Source organism: Triticum urartu, chromosome 6A, assembly GCF_056163025.1.
Source record: "Triticum urartu cultivar PI428250 chromosome 6A, HENAU_Tu73, whole genome shotgun sequence".
In the NCBI taxonomy this organism is placed as follows: Eukaryota; Viridiplantae; Streptophyta; class Magnoliopsida; order Poales; family Poaceae; genus Triticum; species Triticum urartu.
This window is the reverse complement of record NC_141878.1, coordinates 466048918-466065505: the sequence shown is the minus strand read 5'-3', so window position 1 is coordinate 466065505 and position 16588 is coordinate 466048918. Positions and strand designations below refer to the sequence as shown.

The 16588-nt window shown below is 48.0% G+C and overlaps 1 protein-coding gene across 1 annotated transcript; it reads left to right on the top strand.

Moving 5' to 3' along the window:
• Positions 1 to 6739: 6739 nt before the first annotated feature.
• LOC147965720 (uncharacterized) lies at positions 6740 to 7312 on the top strand. Its single transcript, XM_087530574.1, has one exon. The coding sequence runs from the start codon at positions 6740 to 6742 to the stop codon at positions 7310 to 7312; it is 573 nt and encodes a 190-aa protein (XP_087386700.1).
• Positions 7313 to 16588: the final 9276 nt, after the last annotated feature.

Here is a 16588-nt window from a genome sequence, read left to right as displayed (position 1 = left end):
CGGGAAAGCAGTGAATCAAGAATGACATGTGTGATAAACTATGCATGGTGGATTTGCCACAAATATGATGTCAACTACATGATCATGCAAAGCAATATGACAATGATTAAGCGTGTCATGAATGAAACAGTGAAAAGTTGCATGGCAATATATGTCGGAATGGCTATGGAAATGCCATAATAGGTAGGTATGGTGGCTGTTTTGAGGAAGATATAAGGAGGTTTATGTGTGACAAAGCATATCATATCACGGGGTTTGGATGCACCGGCGAAGTTTGGACCAACTCTTAAGGTGAGAAAGGGCAATGCACGGTACCGAAGAGGCTAGCAATGATGGAAGGGTGAGAGTGCGTATAATCCATGGACTCAACATTAGTCATAAAGAACTCATATACTTATTGCAAAAATATACAAGCCATCAAAAACCAAGCATTACGCGCATGCTCATAGGGGGATAGATTGGTAGGGAAAGACCATCGCTCGTCCCCTACCGCCACTCATAAGGAAGACAATCAAAGAACACCTCATGTTTCAAATTTGTTACACAACGGTTACCATACGTGCATGCTACGGGACTTGAAAACTTCAACACAAGTATTTCTCAAATCCACAACTACTCAACTAGAACAACTCTAATATCAGCATGTTTATATCTCAAAACAATTAGCAAGCATCCAACTTCTCATAGTATTCAATGCACTTTCTATGATAGTTTTTATTATACCCATCTTGGATGCCTATCATATTAGGACTAATTTCATAACCAAAGAAAATTACCATGCTGTTCTAAAGGACACTCAAAATAATATAAGTGAAGCATGAGAGATCAATAATTTCTATAAAATAAAACCACCACCGTGCTCTAAAAGATATAAGTGAAGCACTAGAGCAAAATTATCTAGCTCAAAAGATATAAGTGAAGCACATAGAGTATTCTAATAAATTCCAATTCATGTGTGTCTCTCCCAAAAGATGTGTACAGCAACGATGATTGTGGTAAACTAAAAAGCAAGGACTCAAATCATACAAGACGCTCCAAGCAAAACACATATCATGTGGTGAATAAAAATATAGCCTCAAGTAAAGTTACCGATAGAAGAAGACGAAAGAGGGGATGCCTTCCGGGGCATCCCCAAGCTTAGGATTTTGGTTGTACTTGAATTTTACCTTGGGGTTCCTTGGGCATCCCCAAGATTAGGCTCTTGCCACTCCTTATTCCATAACCCATCAAATCTTTACCCAAAACTTGAAAACTTCACAACACAAAAACTTAAACAGAAAATCTCATAAGCTCCGTTAGTATAAGAAAACAAACCACCACTTAAGGTACTGTAGTGAACTCATTATTTATTTATTTTGATTTTAAACCTACTGTATTCCAACTTCTCTATGGTTCATAACCTCCGATACTAGCCATAGATTCATCAAAATAAGCAAACAACACCCGAAAAACAGAATCTGTCAAAAACAGAACAGTCTATAGTAATATGTAGGTTTCGAATACTTATGTAAACCCAAAAATTCTAAAATAAATTTCTGTAAGTGAAGAATTTATCTATTAATCATCTGCAAAAAGAACCAACCTAATCTCACTCTCCAGTAAAAAATGGCAGCAAATCTCGTGAGCGCTGAAATTTCTATCTTTTACAGCAAGATCGCAAAGACTTTCCCCAAGTCTTCCCAAAGGTTCTACTTGGCAAAAACACTAATTAAAAGCATAAAACCACATATAAACAGAAGCTAGGTGAATTATTTATTACTAAACAGAACCAAAAAGTAAGGAACAAAAATAAAATTGGGTTGCCTCCCAACAAGCGCTATCGTTTAACGCCCCTAGCTAGGCATAAAAAGCAAGAATAGATCTAGGTATTATCATCTTTGGTATGCAATCCATAAGTGGCTCTCATAATAGATTCATAAGGTAATTTAATTTTCTTTCTAAGAAAGTGTTCCATGCCTTTCCTTAACGGAAATTGGAATCTAATATTTCCTTGTTTCATATCAATAATTGTACTAATCGTTCTAAGGAAAGGTCTACCAAGAATAATGGGACATGTAGGATTACAATCTATATCAAGAACAATGAAATCTATGAGCACAATTCCTATTTGCAACAATAAGAACATCATTAATTCTTCTCATAGGTTTCTTCATAGTGGAATCCGCGAGGTGCAAATTTAAAGAACAATCATCAAATTCACGGAATCCTAACACATCACACAAATTTTTTGGAATCATGGAAACGCTAGCACCCATATCACATAAAGCATAGCATTCATGATCTTTAATTTTAATTTTAATAGTGGGTTCCCACTCTTCATAAAGTTTTCTAGGGCTAGAAACATTCAATTCAAGCTTTTCTTCATAAGATTGCATTAAAGCATCAATGATATGTTTAGTAAAAGCTTTATTTTGATTATAAACATGTAGAGAATTTAGCATGGACTGCGGCAAGGAAATACAATCTATTAAAGAACAATTATCATAATTAAATTCCTTGAAATCCAAAATAGTGGGTTCATTGCTATGTAAAGTTTTAACCTCTCCAATCCCACTTTTACCAATTTTTGCATCAAGATCTAAAAACTTCGAATCATTGGGACGCATTTTAACTAAAGTTGAATCATCTCCAGTCCCATTATTATCAAGATTCATATTGCAAAACAAAGATTTAATATGGGACACATCAATCACTTTTAGATCTTCATCCTTATTATCATCAAAACTAGAAGAACACGCTTTTATAAAGCAATCTTTTTTAGCACGCATCCTAGAGGTTCTTTCTTTGCACTCATCAATGTAAATTCTCATAGCTTTGAGAGACTCATTGATAGCATGCTTAGGTGGAATAGATCTAAGTTTCAAAGAATCAACATCAAGAGAAATTCTATCCACGTTCCTATCCAACTCATCAATCTTAAACAATTTTTCTTCAATCAAAGCATTGAAATTATTTTGCAAACTAATAAATTATTTAATATTATATTCAAAATCAGAGGGCATCTTATTATAATTTCCATAAGAATTGTTGTAGGAATTACTATAATTATTAAAGGAATTACTAGGAAGCGGCCTAGGATTAAAATTACCTCTATATGCGTTATTACCAAAATTGTTCCTACCAACAAAATTCACATCCATAGATTCATTATTATTCTCAATCAAAGTAGACAAAGTCATATCATTAGGATCAGAAGAAACACTCTTATTAGCAAACAATTTCATAAGTTCATCCATCTTTCCACTCAAAACATTGATTTCTTCTATTGCATGCACCTTTTTAATAGTAGATCTTTTAGTGTGCCATTGAGAATAATTAACCATAATATTGCCTAGGAGTTTAGTAGCTTCTCCTAAAGTGATTTCTATAAAAGTGCCTCCCGCGGCCGAATCTAAAAGATTTCTAGAAGAAAAATTCAATCCAGCATAAATTTTTTGTATGATCATCCATAAATTCAAACCATGTGTAGGGAAATTACGAATCATTAATTTCATCCTCTCCCAAGATTGTGCAACATGCTCATGATCTAGTTGCTTAAAATACATAATATCGTTTCTAAGAGAGGATGATCTTAGCGGGAGGAAAATACTTAAAGATAAAAGCATCGTTGCACTTGTTCCATGAATCGATACTATTTTTAGGCAAAGACGAAAACCAAGTTTTAGCACGATCTCTAAGCGAAAACGGGAATAGCTTCAATTTAACAATGTCATTATCCACATATTTCTTCTTTTGCATATCACACAAATCAACAAAGCTGTTTAGATGGGTAGCGGCATCTTCACTAGCAAGGCCGGAAAACATATCTTTCATGACAAGATTCAGCAAAGCAGTATTAATTTCACAAGATTCAGCATCGGTAAGAGGAGCAATCGGAGTCCTGATAAAATCATTATTGTTGGTATGGGTGAAATCACACAATTTAGTATTATCTTGAGCCTTCGTGACAAACAATCCAACACACAAGCACACAAGAAGCAAGCGAAAAGAGATGAACTAGAAAAGAGAAGGGGAACGGAAAAAGAGAGGAAAACGAGAGGCAAATGGCAAATAATGTAAGGCAAGGGATAAGAGTTTGTGATCGGTACTTGGTATGCCTTTTTGACTTGTGGTAGATCTCCCCGGCAACGGCGCCAGAAATCCTTCTTGCAACCTCTTGAGCATGTGTTGGTTTTCCCTTGAAGAGGAAAGGGTGATGCAGTAAAGTAGCGTAAGTATTTTCCTCAATTTTTGAGAACTAAGGTATCAATCTGGTAGGAGACTACACGCAAGTCCCTTGTACCTACACAAACAAATAAGAACCTTGAAACCAACACTATAAAGGGGTTATCAATCCCTTCACGGTCACTTACGAGAGTGAGATATGATAGAGATAATAATAATAAGATAAATATTTTTGGTATTTTTATGATATAGATTGAAAGTAAAGATTGCAAAATAAACGGAGACAGAAATAGCTTGTTGACGGGAGATTAATATAATAGAGAATAGACCGGGGGCCATAGGTTTCACTAGTGGCTTCTCTCAAGATAGCATAAGTATTACGGTGGGTGAACAAATTACTGTCGAGCAATTGATAGAAAAGTGCATAATTATGAGAATATCTAGGCATGATCATGTATATAGGCAACACGTCCGCGACAAGTAAACCGAAATGATTCTGCATCTACTACTATTACTCCACACATCGACCGCTATCCAGCATGCATCTAGAGTATTAAGTTCATAAGAACAGAGTAATGCATTAGGCGAGATGACATGATGTAGAGGGATAAACTCAAGCAATATGATATAAACCCCATCTTTTTATCCTCGATGGCAACAATACAATATGTGCCTTGCTGCCCCTGCTGTCACTAGGAAAGGACACCGCAAGATTGAACCCAAAGCTAAGCACTTCTCCCATTGCAAGAAAGATCAATCTAGTAGGCCAAACTAAACTGATAATTCGAAGAGACTTGCAAAGATAACCAATCATACATAAAATATTTCAGAGAAGAATCAAATATTGTTCATAGATAAACTTGATCATAAATCCACAATTCATCGGATCTCGGCAAACACACCGCAAAAAGAGTTACATCAAATAGATCTCTAAGAAGATCGAGGAGAACTTTGTATTGAGATACAAAGAGAGAGAGAAGAAGCCATCTAGCTAATAACTATGGACCCGAAGGTCTGAGGTAAACTACTCACACATCATCGGAGAGGCTATGGTGTTGATGTAGAAGCCCTCCGTGATCGATGGCCCCTCCGGCGGAGCTCCGGAAAAGGCCCCAAGATGGGATCTCTTGGGTACAGAAGGTTGTGGCGGTGGAAATAGGGTTTCGTGGTGCTCTTGGATGTTTTCGAGGTATATGGATATATATAGCAGGAAGAAGTAGGTCGGTGGAGCCACGAGGGGCCCACGAGGGTGGAGGGGGCGCCCAGGGGGTAGGCGCACCCCCTGCCTCGTGGCCTCCTCGTTGGTTTCTTGACGTCCACTCCAAGTCCCCTGAATCACGTTTGTTCCAAAAATAACTCTCCTGAAGGTTTCATTCCATTTGTATTCCGTTTGATATTCCTTTTCTGCGAAACACTGAAATAGGCAAAAAACAGCAATTTGCACTGGGCTTTAGGTTAGTAGGTTAGTCCAAAAAATAATATATAAGTGTATAAATAAGGCCATTAACATCCAAAACAGATAATATAATAGCATGGAACAATAAAAAATTATAGATACGTTGGAGACGTATCAGCGGGTGGCGGCCGCCGCAAGGAAGGCGAGGCGGAGCCGCTCTCCGAAAGAAGCAGTGACAGGCTGGCTACCAAGCCTACCGCGGGCTGGTCTACCATGGATAAAGTGAAGATGGTCCTGCTCAAGAAAAGTGACATTTGGCATGAAGGCACGCCTCAGGTGGCTGCGTCCGCGGCCGATCTGCAGAAGTACAGGGAGTTGTACAAGAAGCCGCTGCCGGATGGCTTCATTGCGGCAATCGAATCGCTGATTGATGCCACCGGGAAGAGCAAAGGCAAAGAAGCAAGCGGGATAGGTCAGGCGATCTGTGTCTGATCCGCATGGGTTGGTCCGCTCTGTGGGTTAGTTGTTTTTCTCCATGTTAGCATGTTGTGTTGATCTCTGTCGTAGTGCGAAAGCGCGACATGGGAGGTTTCTGTCTTCCAAGTTCGTGATGTGGAGTCGGTGTGTGTAATGCTCAGACCTGAATGTATGTCTGCTAGCTTGAGAGTTGAGTGTTCCTTCGTTCCTTTATGGATTTCGCCGTCTTGAATTGGAATGTGCGGGGACTAAATAACCCTACGAAGAGGCGGGCGGTGCAGTTGTTTGTTGCTGAGCAAAGTTGCAAGATTGTCTGCCTGCAAGAAACAAAATCTGTGACATGACTAGAAATCTGGTGCTTGAAGTTTTGGGGCCGCGCTTTGTTGATAACTTCATATCCCTGCCAGCCAATGGGTCCAGAGGAGGGATTCTAATTGCTTGCTGCGACGATCATGAAATTATTGTTGAGCGCTGGCGGCTGGGCTACATTCCATGTCAGGAACAGTTAGGAGAAGGACTGATGGAGTGAGTTGGTCTATCACTGGAGTCTTTGGACCACAATCAGAGAAGGATAAAGTTTTGTTCATTGAGGAACTAAAGATGATCAAGCAGCACATGTTACCACGATGGATGGTGCTCGGAGATTTCAATATGATTTGCTGAGCGAGAGACAAAAGTAACAACAATATAAATTTGCGGATGATGGGAAGATTCAGGGCTGCGATTGATGATCTTGAGTTGATTGATTTTCCGCTTCTCGGGAGAAGATTCACATGGTCAAACGAGCGCGAAAATGTCACGCTCACCAAGATTGATAGGGTCTTGGTCACGAGTGACTGGGAGGCTGCTTTTCCTCACTTTCACCTGTCGCCTGCATCGACTAGTATTTCTGACCACTACCCGCTGGTATTGAGAAGAATGGAGAGAACAAGATTCAAAGCCTTTCGTTTTGAGAACCATTGGTTGAAGTGTCCTGAATTTCATGAAATTGTGCAGCGCACATGGGCGAAGGAGGTCAGGTCTGGTGATCCCATCCGAGTGCTGCACACCAAGCTCTCTAGAATAGCAAAGGCTATTAAAGTGTGGAATAAGCAGCGGACCCGCTGGACGGTTTTCATATCGGCACTCGCTAACGATGTGATATTCAGTATGGGCCTCGCTCAAGAGGAGAGGGAGCTCTCGGCGGAGGAGAGACAACTACGGGTGCGGCTCAAGGCAAAACTGTTGGGTTTTGAGTCAGTGGACAGAGCGAGATGGCGGCAAAATCAAGGATGACTGAAATTCGGGAGGGTGATGCAAGCACGCAGTTTTTCCACTTGAGAGCTTTCGGAAGGCGACAGAAGAACTATATTCCTACGCTCAATGGTGCTGACGGTCCAGTTTCAGAGCACGAGGGCAAGGCCAAGATCCTTTTTGACAGGTTCCTGGGACTAATGGGGACTCCGTTCGTCCGCTCGGTCAGGCTAAACTGGGATTTCTTGGGGATGCCGTCAAGAGATTTGAGTCATCTTGAGGGAGCCTTTTCTGAGTAGGAGTTGCTGACTGTGGTCCAGGACACGCATGGAGAGAAGGCACTAGGGCCAGATGGGTTCACCGGGGCCTTTTTCAAGGCATGCTGGGCAACGATCAAAGTGGATTTGTTGGCTGCTGTTAACTGCGTGCACAACCTAAGAGGGCAGAACTGAAGCATCATCAACACGGACAACATTGTGCTTCTGCCTAAGAGAGAAGGGGCGCAAGACGTGAATGACTTCCGGCCTATTAGTCTCATGCATAGCATTCCGAAATTGGTAAGCAAGATGCTGGCAACGCGGTTGGCGCTTGAGATAAATCACCTTATTGCCACGGTCAGAGTGCTTTCATTCGAGGGCGATCGATCTAGGATAACTTCCTGTGTGTAAGGAATGTGGTCAAGGCTGCTCACAGTGCAAGGTCCCCCCAAATGTTCCTTAAGCTCGATATTCGCCAAGGCTTTTGATTCAATCTGTTGGGGATTCTTGCTTGAGATTCTGGAAGTGATGGGTTTTGGGCAGTGGTGCCGAGACATGATTGCCTTGATTTTGTCGTCCTCCTCCTCGAGAGTTTTGCTCAATGGAACCCCTGGACCTCTGATTGTGCATAAATGTGGGCTACGGCAAGGAGATTCTCTGTCACCGTTGCTGTTTATCATTGCGATGGAGCCGCTCCAGTGTTTGCTCTCCTTGGCCACGGAACGAGGCATCCTCTCGCCCCTTAAGTTACGGATGGCGAGATTCCGGTCCACTTTTTACGGGGATGATGCAACGCTCTTTCTCAACCCCGTGCTAAATGACTTTGCTGCAGTTCAGGCCATCCTAAAGATCTTTGCGGACGTCTCGGGCCTAAAAACAAACATTCATAAGTCGGTGGCCTACCCTATCTCTTGCACGGGCCTTGATTTGCTGCCCTTAATGGCTGTTTTTGGTGGACAACAAGGTGCCCTTCCGTGTCAGTACTTGGGCTTGCCATTGGGTGTGCGAAAGCCAAAGAGAATTAAGATGCAGCCGCTAATTGATAAGATCGCGGGGAAGCTAGCTCCCAGGAAGGAACGGCTGCTCAACAGAATGGGAAGGTTGATCTATACCAATTCGGTGGTCACGGCTACTGCCACATATTTTTTGACATCATTTCAACTGGATAAGTGGTTGGTTAAAAAGGTGGACAAGCTTAGAAAGAATTTTCTTTAGGAGGCGAATGACGCGTCGATTGGCGGGAAGAGTCTGGTAAACTGGAAGCAAGTTTGCTCTCTAAAAGTATCAATTTCCAATATCAAAGCATGACTCAAAAGTAATTACAGGCCACAACCGGCACAAACGAGACATAACTTACTATACATTCAACACGGTTTTACATATCTGATGCTATCATTTTTCATTGGTTGCACCTAGAAGCCATTCTTATCTTACTTATTAAATAAATATTGTCAAAGTTCAACTGCTTCTTTGTTAGAAGAAAGTTCAACTGCTTTTACTTGTGACATGTTCAGTTAGTGGATACTCCCTCCATCTGGTGAAACGTGTACATCTAATTTTAAGACAAATTATGAAATGGAGTAAAAAATGCATTGGGAAAATGCAAGCCATCATCTCTCCTCTTTAATAACCCAACCCCAATGAGCTAAGTGCATATAGAAATTAAGAAGACTATGTATAGAATGCTATTGATCTTAATTACCGTGTGATGAAAGAAAATACTTTAAAGTGCATTGGAAAGATAGAAATACACTTTTTTATGGACAAATTTTAAACCCAAATGTACATTCTTCACCGGTTGGAGGGAGTATATATTTCATCCCTAGGGGAACGACACGGAGATACAACAGGCACGCTTACTCCATTTTTTCTTCCAAACGAAAAAGTGGCGACAGACAATAATTTCAAATGGGTGATTATTGCGAGTAGTTGGCGATTATCTGAAGATATCTACTTCTCTGCTTTCTCACATGGTGATTCGAGAGGAAATTCACCTTTGGAAACCCTACTTAAAGCCTTGTCTCTGGCCACTATGTCGGGCGCCCTCTTCTCATGAAGTTCTTGTCGTGAGTCACCTGAGTCCTTTTGGCAGTAATATTTGGTAATTCTCTCCATTCTTTCCTCCTTCGTCTTGGGCTACGCTGGTGCCTTTCCGGTCCTTGCAAACTATTAACAGTTCAGTATTACAGCACATCCATTTTTCTGATAGCTATAGACTAGGCTGAGCCCCAATAGAGCAATAGCATCACGTTATCTCTATGCCTGCCGAGCAGAGAGCAAGATCGCTTTCGGATATCCCAGAGACGCGTAAAATGTGTGAAGAGGACACCGGAGACGAAGCCACGAAAGTTGATCAACTCGTGCTTAAGAACGCTATCCCCGTAGCCAGCAGCCGCAACGACCGGCGAAACATGAGAATCCGCGAGGTGTATCGACCGGCCTCCCTGCCTACGCCTGCCCCATTTTGTCCCAACGACGACCGCTCGATGGATGCGCCCGAATCAGCCGAAAAAGATATACGTCCCTCTCCGTCGAATAATTTCTAGTACTACCCAGTTATTTTTCTCTTTGCCACACGTACGCACTTGTCTACTAGCGGCGTACGGGCCCGCCGGTAAAGGCAGCGTTGCAGCGTGACGGGACGGCTCGTGTGAGGGAAGAACAGGGAGGGAAAAGAGAACGGAACAGCTCAACAGCGGCGAAGCACTTCAAGCTTTTTGCTTGTGATGAATTGAACACTTGGTGCCCGGAAAGAAAGGGATATATGATGCGATGCATGAATGCTTAAAGCTTTGTTTGTTGATTAACGGATGCTACGGATAACGGACGACACATGATCAGCTCAACAATTGGGTGATTCGTGATGTGCACATACACCGCGGTGGCCACCCATGAACAGTATTTTGCTTTCACCAAATCATCATCATCGGTGACACCAAAACGGCAAAACCCATGGAAAGTTTTGACGAGTGGGTCTCGTTGTAACGCAGAACTCGGCTTTGGCAAGGGCGTAGTTCTTTTCACTTGTTAAGACATCTCTTGCCGCGTTTCCAGAAAGGCTTTCACAGGCATTTTCTTTACGCCGGCGCCGAAAAATCGGCCCAGTCGCGTTCCCAGGAGCTTGATTTTTGCCGGCTTGAGCCGAAAACAGCGCTCGCGGACCCAGGCCGAACCCGGTGCGCTGAGGGCGCCCGGGGGCGCCGGGGCGAACTGTTTTGGCGCGAAACAACCGCGGGCCCGGCGCGTCAGCGACTCTACCCTCTTCTTGCCCCTTCGTCGTCCTCATCGCCTCGTTTTCCGTGGCGAATCAATGCCAAAGCTGCCGCGCTGCCGCGCCGGTCAGCCTGCGCCATTGATGCCTCACGGGCGGCGCAGTGAAGACCGGATGACGCGCGTCCCTCGTCCTCCCTCGCCCGCCACGCGTACTCACGGCGGCTCGCGCACGGGCGGCGCCTTGGCCTATATAAGACGCGCCCTAGCGCACTCGGCGACTCGCACTCTCTCGCCGTCGTCGTTCCTCCCTCTCCTCTCTCTCGCCGTCGCCAGTTCACCACACCCATGGCCGAGCGCTTCCCAGGCGGCGGCGCGGCAGCGAACGGCTTCGGCCGCCGCCATCTTCACGAGAACGAGGCTCGCCTCCTTTTCGAGGCCGAGTACCCGGTCCCGCCGGACATGCGGGCGCCCGGGGCGTGGAGGATCAGCGCCGGCGGCGTGCCGGTGCCCCGATACCCACCGGCGCGGCGCGGCGTGCGGAGATCGCACGCATCCGCTCGTCCCTGCCGCGTGCGGCGAGGGAGGGGCCACGGTACGTCCCCGACAGCCCGCTCTGGGAGCCTTACTTCCGCCGCCGTCACGCCGAGCAGCTCGAGGCCACCAACGGCGTCGAGCCCTCCGGCAGGCTCAACGCCGTCGGCCGGCGTCGGTGGTGGGGCGTGCCCGGGCGCACGTTGGAGGCCGTCCTCGAGTACATCGAGGGCGGCAACACGCCGCGCCTCGAGTACCCCGCTCCCTCGTCCTTCACACGCCGTCGGGGAAGCTCCTGGACCCCGAGGCGCATGGAGACTGGGGGGTCCTCCTCGCCCGGTGGCTCCCCCTGCCTCCACCTCCGCCCCGTCAAGCCGGAGCCCCAGGGTGCGCCTGTCAGCGCGCGCACCCGCAGCTCCGGCGTCCGCATCAGCGACAACGCCTCCCCCACCGGCCGCTTCGTCCTCGTCGAGCCCAAGCCGGAGCCCGGCCTCCCCGCGGAGTACGAGGAGGTAGCCCAGCATGGCTTCTCCGACGAGGACGCCCTGCGGTGGGCGCGGACGACTACCTCCGCAACGAGATGGTCCGGCAGCGCCGGGCCCTGGAGGAGATCGCCGCCCGCAAGCGTGGGCACGAGGACGAGCACGGCGTCGTGGTCCTCAACAGCGACGACGACGACGCCCCCAGACCGTCCAACCCGCCGCGCCAACCGGGGGAGGGATGCAGCAGGGAGGGCGGAGGCGTCGGCGGGGGCGACGACGACGACGACGGCGGCGGCGGTGACTACACGCGGTTCTACCGCCTCCTCGGCATGTAGAACCGCGTGGGCGGGCAGCGAGGCGGGCGGCGGGGGTAGCCCGCAGTAGTTTTTCCTTTTTTTGTAAAATATGTTTAAATTTGAACGAACTCGAACGTGTTTGCATTGTGTTTGCGCCGAATTTAAATATTTTAAAAACCCATGGGGGGCGCGACTGGGGGGCATCACGCCCCCAGTGCGCGGTTTAGCGCCGGTGCGCCCCCAGGGGGCGATTTTTTGCCCCTCCTGGGGGGCCAACGGCTGGAGATGCCCTTAGAGCATCTACACTTAGGGCATCTGAAATGACCACCCGTAAATTTTCCCCCGCACCCATTTGTGAAAAGAGGGGGACCAGCCGCGGACATGAATACGGGAGACCGTCATCCAACCGTGGCCGCATACATTTCAAACTCTTTTTCAACAAACCGGATGAAATTCATATAAACATGACTGGTTTCATATAAACATGATGGGTTTCATTACATTTACACCAACTAAGCGATTCTCGTCCGTCTCAAGAGATATAATTAATACTTAATCTGAATGAACGCCGACGCCTGTTCCCCGTGTCCGGCCATGAGCCCCGAGAATTAAAACTTTGCCTTCTGCAGTTCCGTTTCGACGCTCTCTAGTTCCGCCTCCGTAACCTCCACCTCCAGAGACCCAGCCAGTGAAGCTGTCCGCCTCCATGTCGCCGCCAAGCGACTAATCGGCCGCGGATGCTCCGCCCACCAAGCTTGGTGTCGACGGGAGGGGAGGAGCGGTGGCCTTCTTGGGACCCGAGTGGCGGCGACCTATCATGCACTACTCTTCCTCGCTACCGATGGCGCCTGAGGACATACCGACTTCGTTTTTGTGGTGGCGGGGTGCGGCCTCGGCGGAGCCGGCGATGTCATCCTCCTCGTCGGTCTCGCCATACACTGCCTCGTCATCGCACTCCTATTAGGCGGCGGCCACCTCCGCTGCCCGCTTGCGGTACCTCCAGCGGGCGAGGCGGATCTCGCGGGTGGTACGGTAGGAGTCGAGCAACACGGCCTGCTCCGCCGGGCCCGCGTCCGGCGCGATCGCCCTACCTTCGGAGAGCTGCTCCTCCGCCCGCATGTGCTCCTAAAGGAGTTGGTGGTTGTTGGTGGCGTCGGCCTGCGCCTTCTGAAACTGCTCCTTGTGCTCCCCCCGCACCATGTAAATGTAATGGGCACGAGCCTCGCTGATGGTCACGGTGCAATGCACCAATGAGGGTGGCATGGAGGAGGAGGCTGGCGCGGATGAGGAGGCTGGCGCCGGCTCATCCTCGACCGCGTCCTCCATTGGAACGCCGTCAGCCTACTGCTGCCTGCCGGCCAGCCGGCCAACAACAATGGCGGTCAACTCCTTCTTTAGGTCTGGTGTCAGCCCATCCCAAAGAGCTTTGGCAAGGGAGGAATCCATGGTTGGAGTGGTGCGAAGAGGGATCAGAGGCGGATGACCGTGGCTATGGCTGGGGAAGCAATTTACATGGCAATGGTGGGCGGCAAAGGGATGAACGGGTGACCCCATAGTACATGCCTCAGCAACCACGTGTCATTAATGTGGGTGGCTGATAAACAACTGGTAGCCGTTCTGTCCTTTGAAAGCGAAGCAGTCGCCAACATCGGGAAGCGGCGCGGGCGACACTCTCAATCGGTGCCCCGCTTCAATACCCGCGCTAGTGAGCGGCCGCGTCCGCTCTGGGGTGCGTGAATGCGGGCACTAATTGTCTGGAGCGGCGTTGACCATTTTTGGCGGGAAGCGCGCGCGGGCAAGGGAGGGGGTTTGGGTGGGCCAGGACGACCAGAAGCATGCTTGGTTGTTGTCCGAGCACCCGCAAACCCCCCATTTTTGTCTCCAGTTTGCGGGAAAAAGTACGTCCGGACCACGTCGCAGACCGATACAGACCCGCATTGGATGCCTTTTGTGGTTCGGACAACGTGATCCAGACGAATGTGGATAGTTTGAGGGTCGGCATTGGAGATGCCCTTATTCCCCTAAAAAGCATCCTAATGTTAGAGTCATATTAGTAATGTCCTTTGGTCTTTTGCATTCTAATCTCTTGGCATCCTCTTGTACTCATATATATGTTGGCTTTGCCTCCTAATATTATTAAGTTGTTGTCCTCTCAACATGGTATTAGAGCTCTAGGCTTTTTTTTCCGATCCAATCTCGTATCAGCCCATTCTGCTTCTCTGCTCCCACGGGTGTCCACACATCGATCCATTGTTGTCTGTTGGATCCAATCGAGACTTGGAGTCGTTCCTGCTCCTCTTCGTGAATTCATTTTTTTTGCTCCGCCGCCGATCCAATTTGCCAGATCGCGCCGGTGCTCCTGGTGCCGGTCGTCATCTCGTCTGCACCCTGCCGCTCCAGGTCTGGTATCCCCCAGCCGGCCTTCAGCTCTTCCAGGTTAGGCCGCCGCCGCGTCTCTGGCTAGTGCTCGCGGTCCGGCCACCATCGCGTCTCTGAATGGTGCTCGAGGTTCGAGGTCCGGCCACCGCCGATGCTTCGCTGACTAGTGCTCGAGGTCCGGCCGCCGCCGCCACGTCTCTGGCTGGTGCTTGAGGTCCGGCCACCGCCGCCGCGTCTCTGACTGGCGCTCTGCTCCCGCCGCCGACGGCGGCATTTTTTCTCACCCACGTCAGGTCGCCGCCGCCGCTTTGTCTCCTGAACGCTGCGTTGCTTGAGTTTCTGGTGTACGAGCGCTGCGGTCGCTGCTTCTGTCATTCTCTGGATTCATCCTCGGCCGTGTGGATTGATAAATAGAGAGCACCATGTCTTCGTCGTCATTGGGCTATGTCGCCATTCCGCGCTGCCCGGTGATATTTGATAAGGCTAACTATAATGAGTTTGCTGCTTTTATGCACATTCATGTGCGTGGCCTTCGTCTTTGGGGAGTTCTTTCCGGCGAGGTTACCTGTCCTCAGCGGCCAGTTTCTCCTGTGGCTCCTATCCCACCGCCGCCTCCACCGACTCTTGCCACAGATGCTTCTGACGATGATAGGGCTGCAGCTCGAGTTGCCGCTGATGATGCGGTTGCTGCTTATCACCAGCAGGTCATGGTTTATTCGGATGCTCTTTCCGTTTATCGTGATGATCTGACTGCTTACACTCAGTGGTGTGATGACGATGCTCGTGTCGCGGCTGTCCTCGCGTCCAGTGTTCTACCATAGTTTGCTTTTGATTTTATGGGCCTCGGTACTTTGTTTGACATGTGGACTCGTCTTCGTCAGCGCTATCAACCCTCTGGTGATGCTCTCTACTTGTCTGTGGTACGTCAGGAGCATGCTCCTCAGCAGGGAGACTCCACTATTGATGAGTTCTACACTCAGAGTTCTGCTATCTGGCGCCAGCTTGACTCCCTTCGCACTGCTGTTTGTGGCACTTGCGCGTGTTGCCAGACTGTGAGGTCCGACTTGGAGATTCAACGTGTCTATGAGTTTCTGTTGTGGCTTTGTGGGGAGTTTGAGCCTCGGCGTGCTCAGTTGTTTGCTCGTGGTCGTGTTCCTATTTCTAAGGTGCTTTCCGAGCTTCGTACTGAGGAGACTCGCCTCCATGGTGCTGGTTTGCTTCAAGTTCCCTCTGTGCTTGCTGCCCGAGCTGCTCCCTCGGTGCTTTCTCGTTCCAGTGCTCTGCCGCTACTGCCCAGTCCTGGTTGTGAGGGTCGTTCTTGTGAAGGTTGCTCTCGTCCTCGTCCTCATTGCGGCTACTGCAGTAGGGATGGTCACCCTGAGTCTATGTGCGTTCAGAAGAAACGTGATATGCGTAATAGGGAGCACAATTTTGCTTCTGGGACTCGTGCTTCTTCCTCGACATCGTCTACTATCTCCTTCACTGAGACGGATATTGTGAAGCTTAAGCGTCTACTTGCTACTCCAGGGTCTTCAACGGGTACTGCAGGCTCTGTGACTGGTGCTTCTAGTGCTGAGTGACCACCGTTTACACAGTCAGGTACATCCCCATGGGCTCTGGACTCTGGAGCTTCATTTCATATGTCTTCTAATTCTTCTGTCTTGTCCTCTCTTAGATCTCTCGATTTTCGTATTAATGTTCTTACTGTTGATGGTACTCCTCTCCCCGTTGCCAGCAAAGGAAATCTTTCCACTTCTTCCTTTTATGTTCCAGATGTTTCTCATGTTCCTCGCCTTACCATGAACCTATTTTCCGCAAGTCAGCTTGCTGATTCTGGTTGTCGTGTCATTCTTGACGTTGATTCTTGCACTATTCAGGATCGTCACACGAAGGCTCTGGTTGGGGCTGGCCCTCGCTGCCATGATTCTCAGGGGCTTTGGGAGTTAGACTGGCTTCATGTTCCTTCCGCTGCCACGACACCTTCTAGTCCATCTGCCTTCGTCGCTTCAGCTACCAGCTCCTTCTAGCAATGGCATCATCGACTTGGTCACTTTTGTGGTTCTCGACTATCATCTTAAGTTCATTGTGGTCTTCTAGGGCCTGTCTCAGGAGATGTCTCTTTACAGTGTCAGGTTTGTAGGCTTGGTAAACAGGTTCAAT

Bases quoted from the DNA above. Each gene is read 5' to 3' on its own strand.
- LOC147965720 (XM_087530574.1), top strand. From the start codon at position 6,740: ATGGGAAGATTCAGGGCTGCGATTGATGATCTTGAGTTGATTGATTTT.